The sequence below is a fragment of the Myotis yumanensis genome, unplaced genomic scaffold (assembly GCF_028538775.1).
Source record: "Myotis yumanensis isolate MYYU_CA2020_CCGP unplaced genomic scaffold, mMyoYum1.0.hap1 SCAF_5, whole genome shotgun sequence".
Lineage (NCBI taxonomy): Eukaryota > Metazoa > Chordata > Mammalia > Chiroptera > Vespertilionidae > Myotis > Myotis yumanensis.
This window is the reverse complement of record NW_027223756.1, coordinates 23,626,487-23,642,482: the sequence shown is the minus strand read 5'-3', so window position 1 is coordinate 23,642,482 and position 15,996 is coordinate 23,626,487. Positions and strand designations below refer to the sequence as shown.

Sequence of the window (15,996 nt, the reverse complement as noted above, 5' to 3'; positions counted from 1 at the left end):
GACCTGCTGTTGTCCTTTCCAGGCATCTGCCAATTGAAAAAATGATGCTTTCTCTGATTCCAAAGATGTAGGAATTTGTGTGCCTGAGGTTCTGTGAGTCAAAGTATTGAAACCTGTCAGGGTTGGAGTGAAGCATTTTTTTTTTTTACCATTCATCCCTCCTATATCCATAATGACTAAGAGCCAAAGGGAAATCATTCCCACTGGATGAGTCCCTGGCCAGGGGACATCTGTGGCCGACCGCAGACTGTTGGTAAGAGCCGGAGTCCCGGTCAGAGCGCTCAGTGAGAGGTGTGTGCTGGGATTCTGGGTGTGGAGAATCACGACCTTATGGAGAGGCCAGAGGGTGGGGGCACGGGCTTACCTGGCCACTTTGCCGAGTCCGGTAGGGGTGGCTGGTCCCAGGCTGACAGGTGACACCGGATCCTCCTGCTGCGTCCACAACCCGCACCCCGACAAGTAACCATCAGTTCTGCACCAAGAGGCCCTCCACACACAGCTCTGACTTTATTGTGGATCAGAATCACGTGGGGAGCTTGTGAAACGTGCAATTTTCTCGCGTGCAGTTGGGGAACTGGGAAGCTGAGCAAACAACTCAAGTGATTCTAATGGTCTGCATCAGTGGTCTCAGCCTTGGCTGCACATTAGAATCACCTGGGAATCTTTTTAAAATCCTGATTTCTGGGCCTCATCCTCCGGAAATTCTGTTTCTTTGTTACTAATGTTGTGGCCCCACCCCATAACAAAGAAACAGAATTTCCGGAGGATGAGGCCCAGAAATCAGGATTTTAAAAAGATTCCCAGGTGATTCTAATGTGCAGCCAAGGTTGAGAACCACTGGTCTACATCATCGTTAGAGCATAACTTTGAGACCCAGATCCCAAAAGGTCAAACTTTAGAAAAATAATTCTCATTGGTTTCCTCTCAACTCAATCCACGGGAGGCTCATTGGGAGTTTAGAAAAATAAACAAAATATAAAACTAACGAATGTGAAAAACAATGCTGGCAATACATTATCCAAAATTAGCATGGGAGAATCCTAGCTCGTTACCCTTGGAATGCTTCTTTAGGCCCACGTGTCTGTCTCCACATTCGCTCAGGTATAGTTTGGAATGGTACAGGGATCTAGGGAGTGAGCCAACCTGTGTTCCTTGCAGAAAGGCAGGCTGAATTGCGACCCCACCTTTGAACTTGAAGAAATGATTTTGGAGTCCAAACCTCTTCATAAGAAAAAGAAGCGTCTGGCAAAGAAGGAGAAGGAGATGAGGAAATGTGATTCCTCTCAGGTGAGCAGGTCCCTGCCCAACCCGTGGGAACCTTCAGGATGGCTGCAGTTCCTCTGAGAGCTTCTGCTGGGAGGTCAGCTCAGCGCCTGGCTTTTGCTGCCTTGTGAATGCGCGGAGCAGCTGAACAGCTAGGCAGCCCTGGGCACCCTAGCAGCAACATTTCCCTGTGGACGTTCTAGCTCGGTCATGAACTTGATTCAGTTAGTACCTCCTCCCAGCTCTCAATTCAACATTGTCGATTTTCTGGGAGAGACTCTAGTTGGCCAAGCCCAGGCCAGGTGACTAGGTTTCAAAGCCCAGGCATGCCTCCTTTTATTTGCCCTTTGCTTTGATGTTGTGTTTTTTACAAATTGAAGGCAAGACTCTCCACCAGCAAAAAAATTACGACTTGCTTTGTTGCAATACTCGCTTCATTGTGGTGATCTGAAACTGAACCCACATATCTCTGAGGAACTAGTATGTCTGTATACACATGGCTGTTTGGGGCCTCACTTCTGCTGGGAGCAGCCAGCCCTAGAGGTGGGGTCTGCTCTTTGCTATAAGCAAAATTTCATGCTTGCAGAATAGAGAGCAGAAATGACGGAATTCTTATATGGTCAAGTACTATTTTTGGATTTTAGGCTGAGTTGATTTTTTAACCATATTATTCTGTCAGAGTTAGAGCTCAGATCTCAATACAACAACTTATAGGGCAGTGATGGTGAACCTATGACACGCATGTCAGAGGTGACACGCGAACTCATTTTTTGGTTGATTTTTCTTTGTTATATGGCATTTAAATATATAAAATAAATATCAAAAATATAAGTCTTTGTTTTACTATGGTTGCAAATATCAAAAAATTTCTATATGTGACCCAGCACCAGAGTTAAGTTAGGGTTTTTCAAAATGCTGACACGCCGAGCTCAAAAGGTTCCCATCACTGTTATAGGGACTCAGTAGGATTTTATACATGTAGTTCTATGCTTTATAACAGTGGTAAAGAAATAAACATTCAGTTTGCCTCTAATGATTACCCATTCATCTACTCATTCACCCATCCTTCCATCCATCCACCTACCCACTCAACGAATGCTCATCCATCCCTCCATCCATTTATTTAGGCTACTTTTATTGAGAACCTATCACCTGCCAGGTCCTATGTTAAATACCAGAGGTAGTTCTGAGTATCATTCCTGCATTCAATGACATTTCTGTTCTCAAAGATTGTATAGACTTGTTAGCTCTGCAAACAAATTAGAATGCTCAATGTCTTTCATTTCTCTAGTCCTCAGGAACCACTAGACCCTTAAAGGCCAACTGAAGTCCACATCTTATTTATTCACAGGCTGGCCTCTTGCCAGATCCCTAGCCTTAAGTGTTTTCTAGGGCCCTGCAAAGAACGCCTAGCTGTGCCACAACCCATCTTGCTTATTGCTCTGCATTTTGACCATTTTCCTCCTAATGATCTGTTCTTTACTTCATCACTAACTGGCTTCTCCAGAATTACCCCTCTCTATGTCCCTATATAGTTTGATTCAAGCTGGATAGAGGCCTCAAATGTAGCAAATACAAGATATCATCTTTATGATACACTAGAGGCCCGGTGCACAAAATTTGTGCACTGGGGAGTGGAGGGGTGTCCCTCAGTCCAGCCTGCACCCTCTCCAATCTGGGACCCCTCAGGGGATGTCCAACTGCTGGCAGTCAGACATTCCTCTCACAATCCAGGACTGCTGGCTCCCAACCTCTCACCTGCCTGCCTGCTTGATTGCCCCTAACTGCTTCTGCCTGCCAGCCTGATCACCCCCTAACTGCTCCCCTGCTGGCCTGATCAACACCTAACTGCTCCCCTGGCAGCCTGGTTGCCCCCAACTGCCCTCCCCTGCAGGCCAGATCACCCACAACTGCCCTCTCCTGCTGGCCATCTTGTGCCCACATGGGGGCGGCCATCTTGTGTGAGGGTGTGGCAGTCAATTTGCATATTACCTCTTTATTATATAGGATATATGTTTATATAAATGTTTAGTTTACATATACACATATTTTTATATATGTACTTAATGTGTAAGTACATACATATATATGTATATAAATATATAAACATATACATATATAAAATAGATAAACAAAAGTTTATGTAAATATATTTTAAAATAGTATGTAATATTTTGTTTATATATTTATGTAATATTTTAGTGTTAAAATTGTACTTGAATATATAGCATTTTCTAATTCCTAGATTTTTAAAAATATAAATGAATGGCATTTCTTTCTTGGAGAATAATATTTTTCATCAGAAGTAATTTGGATGTACTTTGTTGCAGACTTTGAAAATATTGGATCTGGGGCTGACACTGTCCTGGGCCCAATGATGAGTATCATTTTTTTGAGGTTCAGTTTTCTCATGATGATGGCCAAGTCATTGTTTGGTGTTGAAAGCTAGACAGTGAAACAGCAAAGCAAATGGTTTGCATGTCTGTGAGAAGCCACAAATATGGACAGCTCTGTTTGCTGCCCCTGAAGTCCGGTTCATGAATCTCAGCACAGTCGCTGAGGGGAACATTTGATAGGAATTCAGTGTGAAGTGATGTTTCGAGGCTGTTCATTAAATTCAAGTAGAACCTCCAAACCTTTCACATGAAGGCCAGGAGACTAGAGGTGAGCAGGTAACTAGCTCAATAAGCCCTTGTCCCCACCCTTCTTGCAGCCATGGTTTCTTCTAGGGCTGCTTGGCTGAAAGACATCAAAGTCATGAACCATAACCCAAGTCTTCCCTGCTGGCTCATTGTGGGGAGCAGTGTGTTGATGTATTTTATCCTCTTGCTGTTTCTTCCCTATTTGCTGCCCTATTGTTCTGGTTGGGGTCTCACTCCTGCTACAAACTTTGAGACAGCATCTGTTTTAAGGATGCATTCTTTGATTGGGCCATTCAGTGAACAGACACTCAATAGGTGTTGGCTGCTTGAGGACCCTCATTGATCTACTAACTATATCTCTACTCTTTTTTCAACGTTCACCTGGAAGATGTGCCTTCTGCAAGAGCACCTTGAATCTGTGCAAAAGGAATTCATCATTTTCAACAGGGAAAAGTAAGTCAGTAGCTCCTGGAAGAACAGTAGCCCAGCAAATGATAGTGTTTCAAGCCAGACTTTACTTGCAAAACCTTAATATATTTTTAACATTTTTTTATTCTTTCTAATTACAAAAATGATAATAGAACATTTGGGAACTTATGGAACCTTTTATTTTTTATAAGAAATTTCAAATATTGTAGTAGGTAAATGAGCTTCAAGTTTCTGTTGATGGGAAGGGCAGAGAAATCGGGACTTAAATATTTCAAATCTATGATGTTTTTAAGGTTTCCCTCTATAAATTGTTGGGCTTAATGCTATCATTTCAAAGGCTTAACTCTTTATTTTCAGTGAATAAACCCTCTTTCTTTTTTCCCCCTTTTAAGAGTAAAAAGGGACTTTAATAAAAGGCAAGCAAATCTCGCCTTCGAACAGACCAAAGACCCACAAGAAGAGAACGGCCAGAATAACAACCTGTGAGTCGTCAGCATCTTCTTCTTGGGACATTTCCTGCCACTCGGGCCAGCAGGTTCTGACTTCCACAGCAGGATGAGCCGACGTAGTTCCCTCCGCACACCTCACACACCTTAGAAAACGTGAATGCCTACTTTTGAGGGAGGCGGCACGAGACAATGAAGAGCTCCCTGGGCTCCTGGGAACTGGGTACACCACTAACAAACCATGTGACCATGAGCAAGTCACTTAACCACTTCCTCTGCTTCAGTTTATTCTTCTAAAATGAGAGGGGTCTACTAGATGAGCTCTCCTCTGCCTTTTTATTGAAACCACTGTTGTCCTACACAGCTTTTATTCTTATTTCTAAAGGACTATTTGGATGTAGATTTATTTTTCCACTCCTAGTTACACTGTGACAGATGGACAAATGAACATAGGGGGGTGATTGAGTGAGGTGTTTGGGGGCTGACTGAGTGAGGCTCTTCAGAGCTAGAAAACTTCATAAGGAGGTCGCAATCCCCCAGCCTGATTGAATAGGAATAAGGAATCCAATCAGGAAGAAATGAGTGGGACTGGATTAAAGTGAAACAGACTTACCTGGGCCTCCCAGTGCTATGCCAAAGTCACACACCACATCAGCTTATCCCAGCTAGCAAGAACCTGCTGTGCACATCTGTCCCAACACCCTGTACAGTGACATGAAGTTGGGAAGTTGAAATTGGTGATGATGAGGCATTTACACAATGGAAATTGGCCAACGCTACAAATCAAGGCATTTCCCCCACCCACCCACCCAGCAAGCCATTGTTAGATATTTATTAGCACACCACTTGCCTTCTTCCAGTAATCACAATCCTTGAGAGCTCATGGTCCTCTTAAGATTATCAGAGCCCTAAATCTGGAGGGGATCAGGAAAGACTTGTCACATTGATAGCATGTCCACCTTGCAATACAGTGGCGTGTCTTACTTGGGAGTTACAGTCTCAGTTAGAATGTGCAGTGAATTTGAACAGTAAAATTTACCCTTGAAAATTCCCTGAAATTACCCATAATGTATGGTGGGTGTCTTCTCTTTGTGAAGCCAGGACAGTGAGCTGCCTGTCAACAATGAAACAAGTCCCCATTTTTGGTTCATTTTGATTTTGCTGTTTACCTTTATTTTTGGCCGATATCAAATGAATCAAAACATTGAACAAATTACACATGCACTTATAGAGTAGAATTACACTAAGCACCGTGGATGTGTACATGTCTGTGCGGTTAGGGGTCATGGAACTAAAGGAATGCCTTGTGCTCACTGAAGAATGGCAGGTAGGATCACCTAATTACTTAAAGTCTGATTGATGTCTCACTGTTTTCCTTTATATTTTCTTTATGTGTTTGTAAATCGCCAAGTTAATTCACCTACATGAGATGTGCATGTAATGTATCTCCTCTCTCCTGAAGATCTTTGCAGAGGGACTATTTTGGGCCACCTACAGATGCCACTGCCTAGGGAGTCAAGAAGTGAATAGTCTTGACAGGGGACTGTTTTAACCTCTCTGCCACCCTTGTCCTTCTTTATGGAGAGTGTGGGCCTCACCAAGGTGGTGTTAAGCTGGCAATAGGGGAGACCAGACGGGTCCATTTGAGAAACCAGACGTGTGGACATAGGCAGAAGTCACAGCTGCGGCCACTTGCTACACCAGACTTTTCCAGAAGGGGTTTGCACTGGGGCATCTCGGCATGGGTAGAAGCCAGTGCTGAATTTTAACTCAGCATTTATAGTAGTCTTCTCACTAAGCTGATAGGCCCAGCATTTCTGGCAGAGCTGTGAAACAGTGCCTACCTACTTGAACAGCAACCATCCTTTTGTTAAGAATTAAAACCAGCTCCTTTGTTCTGTGTGTTGGATTCCTTTTCTCTACCTTCTCCACACCGTGTCTATGCTATTTTGTTTTCCTCCGAACACTATAAATTCTAAGTGCTTGCCCTGACTCAATTTCACAAGGAGAGGGGTGGGTTGACAAGTTGACCAGATTCTCCAGCCCGCAAGCGTGTGGAAGTTTGTCAATGTGCGAATTGCAAGGACATTGTTAAAAACATTGCTCCATCCCTTTTGGAGCCCTGTCACTTGAGTTCACTGTGAGCACTGACCGTGCCCTTTAACCCACGCTAGTCCTAAACAGAGCTCAGCTGCTGCCTGGTCAGGAGAGGGAGAGGTGTGTCCCCAATCCTGAGTTTGAGCCAGAAAATGGGACTATGGCCTAAAGCTTATTATTTATTTTAATCCTCATTCAAAAGTTTGTTTTTCTGATTTTAGAGAGTGGGAGGGGGGAGAGGGGAGAGAGAGAGAGAGGAGGGGAGATAGGAGGAGAGATAGAGATGAGAGAAACGTTGATAGTTGCATCCTGTACATGCCCTCACTGGGGATCAAACCCACAACCTAGGTATGTGCCCTGACCAGAATTGAACTGGTTACCTTTCCGTGTATGGTATGATGCTCCAACTGGCAAGGGCTGGGTCAAAGCTTATTAATCATCAGACCTTGAACCCCAAGCTGAAATAACTCTTTATGTGTTCAGAGTAGCTTTTAGTATAGTTTCTGAGCTTCTGTGCTCCTGTACTGACAGCATTGGTCTATCAAACCAAGAGGGGCTCCTCATACATAAAAGCAATTCACCGGAAATTAGCACCCAGATCTCCTTCTCTCCCCCTGCCCCCTCCCGCCCTCCTTCCCCCCCCCTCCCCCCGTCCCATCCTAGTCACAGACACTTTGCTGAGCAGAGCATCCATGCCCTTCAGGCTTTAGACTAGTGATGGGACCATCTGCTGGTTTTGCCTGCCCAGCAGCCATCCCCTTGTCTTCTGATACCACATTAATATTCCTTGAGTTAGTGAGAGTCCACGTGGTTCAGGTGGCTCAGGACTGGCCATGTGACCAGGTGTGACCCATCAGTGCCAGTCTCCCGGCCACAGTGACTAGTTTCCTGGTGAAAACACATGACTTGAGCCAGACCAATTAGAGTCAGTCTCTTTGGCCAGACCAACTATCCAGGGAATCTCTATCCTTCCCCTGAAATTACTAGGCAGGTAACATGAAAACCTAGAAATGCCGATGGCCAAGTTCACTCCCACTTGCTTTCCTAAGAAGGCAAGAAGGATGAAGAGACAAAAACAAAATAAACAAAATCCCTGTGCTCGAGTGGGCAGCACATATACTCAAATTAGAACCACACAGAGATGAGCATGGCCCCCGTGCCAGGATGACATGCAAATTGGTGAAGCAATCCACATGTTCTTAAAAGAAAAGAAGCAACATGCTAGATCCAGCTTTGCTTAAGTCTACCCAAATCTACCCCTGATGTTTTCAGTTATACACTTTTCAAAAAAAAAAATTCTTTGCATACACTAGTCTAACATTTACAATGAAAAAATGTTCTATGTAAATTGTAATTAGGTCCAGAAGTGTTTCCCCAAAAGGGTTTGGTGGACTTTTAGAAGATGATAAATAGATAAAAAAAAACAACAGTTTAAGAGCCTTGAATTGGACAGATTTTGAAAGACAGGATTTCTAAGAGCTTTGAATTTGATGACATACACATAAGTCTCTCAAAGGAGTGGACATAGTTAATAATCCTAACACTCATGAGATTCCTTGGGACCAGCTTGCTAAAGAATATACTTTGCAACATGCTTAGTTTTCGTTTTCTCAAATTGCAGGCCTTTATGAAGAAGCAATGCTTTAAGGGAATGACACAACAAAGAACACAGAAGGCATTTACACTAATACCAAATTTGATTATATATATATATATATATATAAACTTAGTAATTCCCCCAAGTTTTAACAATAGTCATCAAACTCTTTAGCCATATAAAAGCTCAACCTCAACTGAAAAGATAGGAATTCCCCACATTTTCTCTGGGTAACTCTGTTTTCATTAGATCTGCCCCCCTTACCAACCATTTCAGTTTTACTGATTTTAACAATTTGGGTCAATGTCATGTCACACCCAGAAAAGACAGAACGACATCTGTGATTTTATAGTTATTTTAATAACCAGGTTTACATGAACAGTCACTTGATGAAATTTTTTTTTTTTTCTTCTTAATCTCAGCTAAACTCAATACACAGTTTTTTCTTCACGGTTCAAACCAAACAGCTCTTCACATTCCAGAGCCGCCTCACAGCTACCACAGGTCACAGGGAGGTCACTGTCTGTCCACGGTCACCAGACACAGAACTGAACACCCGCACACGACTTTCCAAAGAGGGGACCGACCACGGATGCTGGCTGCCGGGACAGCCGGTGTATGTCTGGGGCTCCAGCTGGACTTTTCCGGGAGAGAAGGCCTGGGGTGCTTGTGTAATGCGTCACCCTGTTGGGAAGGGCTACTCAGGGTGAGTGAAAAGTCCAGGCTTAGGATGGAGGCCTTCAGAGCAGACGGTGACTTTCTGGGTGTCGGTACAAAGACAAAGGCCAAAGGATGAGGGGACTCGGAAGAAAACCCATTTTCGAGATGGCTACAGCCCTGCCAATTTCAGAAAACTTAGAAGTATCTCTGCTGGGGTGACGGAATTAACAGTTCCTCAAATACCTTTCAAGCACCCAAGATCGTGGCTCTCCCACACAGAACCCTAGCTGATGGCCATCTGGGTTTAGGGACAACGTGGGGAGGTTGGGGGGAGGGGAGCAGGCGGGGTATCCTTAGAGAGGGCCCAGGCCACGACAGGAGACAGCGAAAGAAAGCCTGGGAGGAAGACAAAAGACCCAGCAAGCCCTCCCGCAGTTGGAGGTGCCAGTGAATTCTGACAGGGCCTGACTCACTGTGGTGACCTCTTCCTAAACCCGTGTGTATGGGGCTCTTTGATGTGTCTTAAGGAACAGGACAGATTGGAATATAGAATTTAACGTAAGTAACAAGGAACCAGAAATCAAAGTCGACAGTGGGAGTGTTCTTGGAATTCCCAGGAATTTCTGTGCTTGGGAAGTCACTAACAGGCATGAAGAAAGGGGGGCTTTTCTCAGATCGTGTTGCCCGGCATCGAGGCATGAAGGGGCTGCTCCCCCAGCAGGGGAAGCTCGTGGAGAATGTAAGACCTGGTTGAATGTGTCATTCAGAAGTCCCAAGTGCAGCCAACTGGGCCATGAAATATTGGTTTTCATGGCATAGAGAGGTCAGGAAGGATGAGCTGGACTCGGGGGCTGGTAACAGCAGCCGATGGTACAGAAGTGGATGTTCCCACTAGTTATTAACGTGTCTTTTCCTCCATCTGGTGGCTGTGGCTGGTACTGCAACATATCCTAAATCCAGCCCAGCCAATGAGGTATATAGCATACGCTTCTGATATAACAAGAGGGCTGCTGGTCTGCAAAACTGCCGCTCCTAGTTTGAAACAGGCTCCCACATCTTTGAGTTATAAACCACGAGCTGCACCCTCCCCTTCACTTACGTTTCCTTAAAATAAAGGCACCATGAAAAAGCCTTAAAGGTAGCAAGGTTCCTCTTCTTTTAAGAGGAAATCCTCTTTTTCATAATTGGACGAGAAATTAGCTTAGTTAGGGGGAATCCTCTTCCTTGGCTATTTCCACATGCCTCCCCAGACACGTATGCTCTCCCTCTGGCCTTCCCCTTAAAACACATTGTATTTGGGAAACGTATTTATACGTTTTACCGTTGACTGTAAGTAGTAGAGCCACCTGTTACTACCCGCATACAATGTGTTAAAACCTGCAGTTAGGTTTCTCCCAAACACCTGGGAGGTGTTTGCGGCCTCTCTTCAGAGTACCTAGTACACAGGGTTACGAGTTCTACCAGCTGGATCCCAGCACAGAAGTCAGATCGCAGGTGAAATACATTTGTTCCTGCACAGGGGCCCCTTAGTTCTACAATCTCGTCCAGTTCAGAGAACTTGTTCTGAAGTTGAGTTTGGACGGGGAAGGACGTTCAGCTCCGGCAGACAGGGAAGGTGCGGGCGCTTCCTGTACTTGTGGGCCACTTGTCACCGCCACCCACCTGGGGAGACGTGGTACCAAACAAAAGCTCCCCCCAAGGCTGTGCTGATGGCCGGGGAGACAGATGGCCTAGGACTGAGCACCAGAACCATGGTCACAGGACATGCTCTTGCTGCTCCAGGCTGGCTTTCCCAAAGCCCTGCCTGACTCCCACACAAGCTCAGATGGAAGCTAAGGAACCCCTAAGAAAATCAGCCTTCAGCAACAGCACAAATCTGATTCGCTCATGGCTGTGCGGGGATCTCGGGAGACCAAGACAATCAAACACTCACCACTGGCAGGAGCAGCCCTTCACACAAGATGCCAGGGGCAGGCTGCCCTCCTCAGTTTGAAAAGACCAGGAGAAGGTGACCTCCACCTCCTGTTTACAGGGAGGTGCTATGTAAGCGAGGCCGCCCCACCCCGAGGGCCTGTGCGCGCTCCCAGGTGTTGCCTCTTAATAGCACCAAGACCAGAGAAGTGTCCCTCCTCCCTCCTCTCCTCCTTCCCAGCCAGGAAAAGAGAAGCATTTGAAAGCAGCTCTGAGAAAGAAGCCCGGCCAAGCACTGGCACGACCAAGAGGAAGCCATGGCTGGGTTTTGGTGTTTTAATAAAATGCTCAAAGACATGAAATCTACTAAGAGAGGACGTGACAAAGTCCAGAACCTGAAGACCCCGCCTGCCTTCTCTGCTGCCCCCGGACCCCCAGGAGCCATCTTCCAAGGAAATAAATGTACTTCATTAACACAATACACAAGACCCCTTATATTCACCCACCCACCCCCCTCCCCGTGCTCACCCCACCCCAGCCCTCTGAGCTCCCAGCCTTGCTCAGGCTCCCACCACCCACTCACCCCAAATAACTGTGTCCCTTCTGTTCAGTCTCCTGACATCCAGCTTTGTCTGTCCCCTTGTCTTAAGATGCAGCACTACACACGCTCTCAACACTAGATAACAGACTCCTTACCTTAGTGGCCTGTCTGATTGCATGCATGTAAATGGGGGAGGGGGGGGTCAACCAAATCAAGGCTAGGCATAAACAAAGCAATATTCGTAAAGCTAGGCAAGCGAGCGTAACATTGGAGAAACATAAGGCTTGAGGCTTATTGATTCTTTAGGTCGTAACTGTTTGGATTCGCTCTCCTCCTTAAATATCGGTGTACCATGTTGGCTTCAAATCAATCTCTTCTTGCTTCTGCCCCTCTCTCTGGGGAGGGGGTTGCTTAACTCAGGGATGTGATGTTAGAACGGCCTCCAGGGGGCGCCACGATGCGCTTGCTGGCTGAGCGGACCCCTTCATCCACTTGGGTGCCTGCATTCCCAGGGAGAAAAATCGGGAGGGGGTGGGGTGTGGACAAGAGAGAAACTGGATTAATTTTAAGAGTCTAAGCCAGTGGTTCTCAACCTGTGGGTCTCGACCCCTTTGGGGGTTGAATGACCCTTTCACAAGGGTCGCCTAAGACCATTGGACAACACATATATAATTAAGTATTGTTTTTGTGATTAATCACTATGCTTTAATTATGTTCAATTTGTACCAATGAAATTGGGGGTCACCACAACATGAGGAACTGTATTAAAGGGTCGCGGCATTAGGAAGGTTGAGAACCACTGGGCTATTACGAGCCTTCTGGCCTCCTCGCCCATTCTCGCTTGGTAGGTCTTCCAGACTTTTCATACCCACCCTCCTGAAACTCACCCTCTGCCAGGGAAAGCCAGGTTTATATCTGGACTTCATCCGACCCTCCACATCATAACAATGATAATAAAAGCAACGATGAGAGTGTTATGAGAAATAGCTGCTCCATTCACGTTTCAAGCAACGGTTTAAATGTTTCTCAGTTTGTCTTACTCAACTCTCCCCACTATCTTTCCAGAAATGGACTGTTATTATCCCATTGAAAGAGGAGGTGACTGAGGCTGTGAGGGGCTAGGGCAGTGGTCGGCAAACTGCGGCTCGGCAAACCGTGGCTCAAGAGCCACATGCGGCTCTTTGCCCCCTTGAGTGTGGCTCTTCCACAAAATACTGGCTCTTCCACAAAATACCGACTTCTGCGCATGGGCCACGAAGTTTCAATCGCACTGTACGTGCTCGCCCCACGTGGTATTTTGTGGAAGAGCCACACTGAAGGGGCCAAAGAGCCGCATGTGGCTCGAGAGCCGCAGTTTGCTGACCACGGGCTAGGGTCACAACTGGCAGTGGTGACGGCCAGGCCCCTGCAGCCACAGCACACCATGAAACACCAGTGAGTCCCTCTGTCCATTCAGAAGGAGCCGGAGAAGCTTAGGGCTGAGGGGAGCCAGGGAGCAACAGAATAGGACAGAACGCTGGCAAAGACTTCAGCAGGGAGCGTGCTGTGACCTCTGGCCATGTCACCTGAGACCTTTCAGCCCTTTTCTTTTGTCTTCCTCCCGACTAGGTCCCCCTCATCTCTTTTCCTCCCCATATCCCCTTCCTGCTGCCAGTTTTCTCTTTGCACATCTCTGTCCTGCTTCCCTCACATTTAAATTGTTCATCATAGAGACCCTAACCTAACATTTATTTTTTCGCAATTTAAGACTACTGGTTGTGGAAGAACTGAATCATTATTTCGTATTTATATCAGGCAGTTCTTAAAGAATAGGTAAGATTCGTGATATGGCTACCCCACGGTAAATGTCCAATCAGCAGCGGCTGCTGTTAGCTTGATTACTAGTAAGAGGGAGGGCAGAATAAAAATCGTGGGCTGGAAGAAGCTATTGCAATTCGAGCATAAAAAGAATCTGAGCTCTCTTTTCACCTGGGCACATTGCACCGCTCTCACAGTCTAATGCAGAAAATCACTATGAATTCACCCCCCATCCTCCCCCACCAGATGGGAGCTCTAAGCAGAACTGGTGTCATTTAAGCCTGACCTTGAGCCTGACTGAGCCTCATCTTGCTTTCTCAGCAGGACTTATTTATTGATTCAGCACAAACCATCCTTCTTGCCCAGTAACCTGTCCCCTAAAAGGCGGTCTGGGTTCGCTCCAAGGACCACCGTTAGCTTAGAGCACTGAGTCCCCTTCCCCCTTCTCTCCTCTCCTCCCTTTCTCATTAAGGGTCACCGTCAGCTTTTCCGACTCACCCGACAGGCTAAATCCCGACTGATGGAGGTTCCTCACGGGTGGGGTCGGCCGAGTGGGGGAGCCCCGGGTGGAGCCTGCGGGGGTGCCCCCCTTGGGCGTGGTGGTCAGGTCAAACACCGGGCCGTCATACATGCCCCTCGGGACGGCGTGCAGGTCTGCCATCTGCGGCAGAGAAAGCACATCACCTTCTATTCCTTTAAAAGCTAAGGGTCGGTTCTAGGTAGCACAAATATATCAGTGTATTAAGTGTGTGCAGTGAGAACCAGGAAAAAAAAAGTTATTTGAAGGAGAGGAGGAGTATAAAATAAGGGGGGGGGGGGTGTATGATAGAATGCTGATGGAGGTAGGTGAAGGATTCTCTAAGGGTGACCTTTGATCTTAAGAGGGAGGAGGCTGCGGGTACAGAGGTGTGTTGTGGAGGGCAGTGTTCCCAGCAGAGGAAACCAATGGCGGAAACATGAAATGGAAGAACCACCTGTACGGCCAGTGCAGAGCAGGTGGGAAGGGTAGTTCAAACTCCAGGCTCCCAGGGCTAGTCTAGCCCTGCTGTGTGGAGCCCTCACTTACCTAAAAGTGACCTGAGACTGTAGGGGGTAGGATGGGGAGCTGAAAAGACAGAGTTATGGGCCTCACCCCTAGATCCACCAGGGATGCTCTGCTTGTAATGTGTAGGTAGGTAGGTAGATGGATAGATATACGTGTGTGTATATGTCTGTCTGTCCATCTAGCTATTAAATCAGAAATATAAGATGTTATTTGATGCACAGAACCAGCTAGAAGAATTATAAACATGTGTCCCCGTGGACCAGCCCTGCCTGGACAAAATGGGACCGGGACGGGTGTGGACTCCCGGGTCTCATAAGCCTTAAAGAGTTAAATTATATATATTATTTTGAATTATTACAATTTTAAATTATTTTAAAGAAAAGCACTATAAAATGGGGGGAAATCATTTGAAAAAACCTTTCTTTGACCAAAACATTTGAAGACCCTTTCTGTGTGCACTGAATCGGAGCGCGTGTCCCGGGAAGAGGCGAGCGCTGTGCTTCTCTTTGGTGGGGTCTGGAGCGCAGCGCCCCCTCCCGATCCAGGGATACTGTCCCCGTGCCTGAACAGGACACAGCCCCTCCCACCCCACCCCCGGCTCCCGGCCTCCTCACCTTCCTCCGGGCTTTAATGCGCTTGTACACATAGTCGGAGAAGGGGCTGCAGGGGGTGAAGCGGCCGGCCCCCTGGGTCACGTGCAGGCTGCCATCCTCCAGCATGATCTTGCCCTGGCAGATGACCACGAGGGGAGCACCGCGCAGCTCCATGCCTTCAAAGATGTTATACTCCGCAGCCTAGGGACAGGGCGGGGGACACAGTCATAGGTATGGGCGTGAGAAGGGGAGAAAGACAATGTGGTTCTCATGTGCTTTCGATCCTGCCTTCAGCGTGGCTAGACCTGACTGGCCAGGTAAGCCAGGAAAAGCCTACAATGCACCTACAAGGGCTCAGTGGGTAGAGGCCCTGGAGATAGAAGCTCCCCAAGTACAGGCTGGATTTCCTAGCAAAGAGAAGCACCCAGTCCTTATTAAGGTCCCCAGGATAGAAGTAAATTTTGTCAGTGCCCATGGAGAAGCCGGATAAGTATCAGGGATGCTGTACTTGGCGGCCTTGAAGTGGTGGGTGGGTAGGTGGGTCACATGACCCCTTCGGCCCCTGCTAGCTTGAAATGAAATAATGTGATGTGACACAATGTCTGAGCAAAGGCCATTCCCACCAACAACGGGATTTCTCCCTACCTCCTTCACTTATTCAACCAGTGCAAGGCGTCCCTGCAAATGGTTACGGGCATCAGTTCAGAGTCAGGTTGTCGGGGCTTGAATCCTAGCTTCATTTCCTTGCGGCCTAAACTATTTAATCCCTCTGCACCTCCATTTCCTTATCTACAAAATGAGGATAATGATAGTGCCTGCCCCTGGAAGACTGCTGGGGAGATTGAATGGAAGACAAGTACAGTGCCTGAAACATAGGTGCTTAAAAAATACGAGCTATTGCCCTGGCCTATTTTATTCAGTGGATAGAGCGTCGCCCTGCAGACTGAAAAGTCCCAGGTTCGATTCCGGCCAAGG

At 46.7% G+C, this 15,996-nt stretch overlaps 2 protein-coding genes and 1 non-coding gene across 5 annotated transcripts in view; 2 read left to right on the top strand and 1 right to left on the bottom strand.

Annotated features, from left to right (window-relative positions):
• STK32A (serine/threonine kinase 32A) overlaps positions 1-6,393 on the top strand; it is a 91,500-nt gene extending 85,107 nt beyond the window's left edge. For both annotated transcript variants that reach the window (XM_070414666.1, XM_070414664.1), the window contains exons 11-13: positions 1,159-1,287; positions 4,294-4,358; positions 4,727-6,393. In XM_070414666.1, coding sequence (XP_070270767.1) covers positions 1,159-1,287; positions 4,294-4,358; positions 4,727-4,820 — 288 coding nt within the window. In that variant the 3' untranslated portion in view covers positions 4,821-6,393. The remainder of the gene's footprint in view (positions 1-1,158; positions 1,288-4,293; positions 4,359-4,726) is intronic.
• A 1,579-nt stretch (positions 6,394-7,972) lies between these two features.
• LOC139011843 (U6 spliceosomal RNA) lies at positions 7,973-8,076 on the top strand. Its single transcript, XR_011471672.1, has one exon. It is a non-coding gene; the product is annotated as a U6 spliceosomal RNA (small nuclear RNA).
• A 3,508-nt stretch (positions 8,077-11,584) lies between these two features.
• DPYSL3 (dihydropyrimidinase like 3) overlaps positions 11,585-15,996 on the bottom strand; it is a 101,908-nt gene continuing 97,496 nt past the window's right edge. For both annotated transcript variants that reach the window (XM_070414662.1, XM_070414663.1), the window contains exons 12-14: positions 15,043-15,222; positions 13,882-14,044; positions 11,585-12,086 (exon numbers count right to left, since the gene is read on the bottom strand). In XM_070414662.1, the coding sequence (XP_070270763.1) occupies positions 11,998-12,086; positions 13,882-14,044; positions 15,043-15,222 (432 nt within the window). In that variant the 3' untranslated portion in view covers positions 11,585-11,997. The remainder of the gene's footprint in view (positions 12,087-13,881; positions 14,045-15,042; positions 15,223-15,996) is intronic.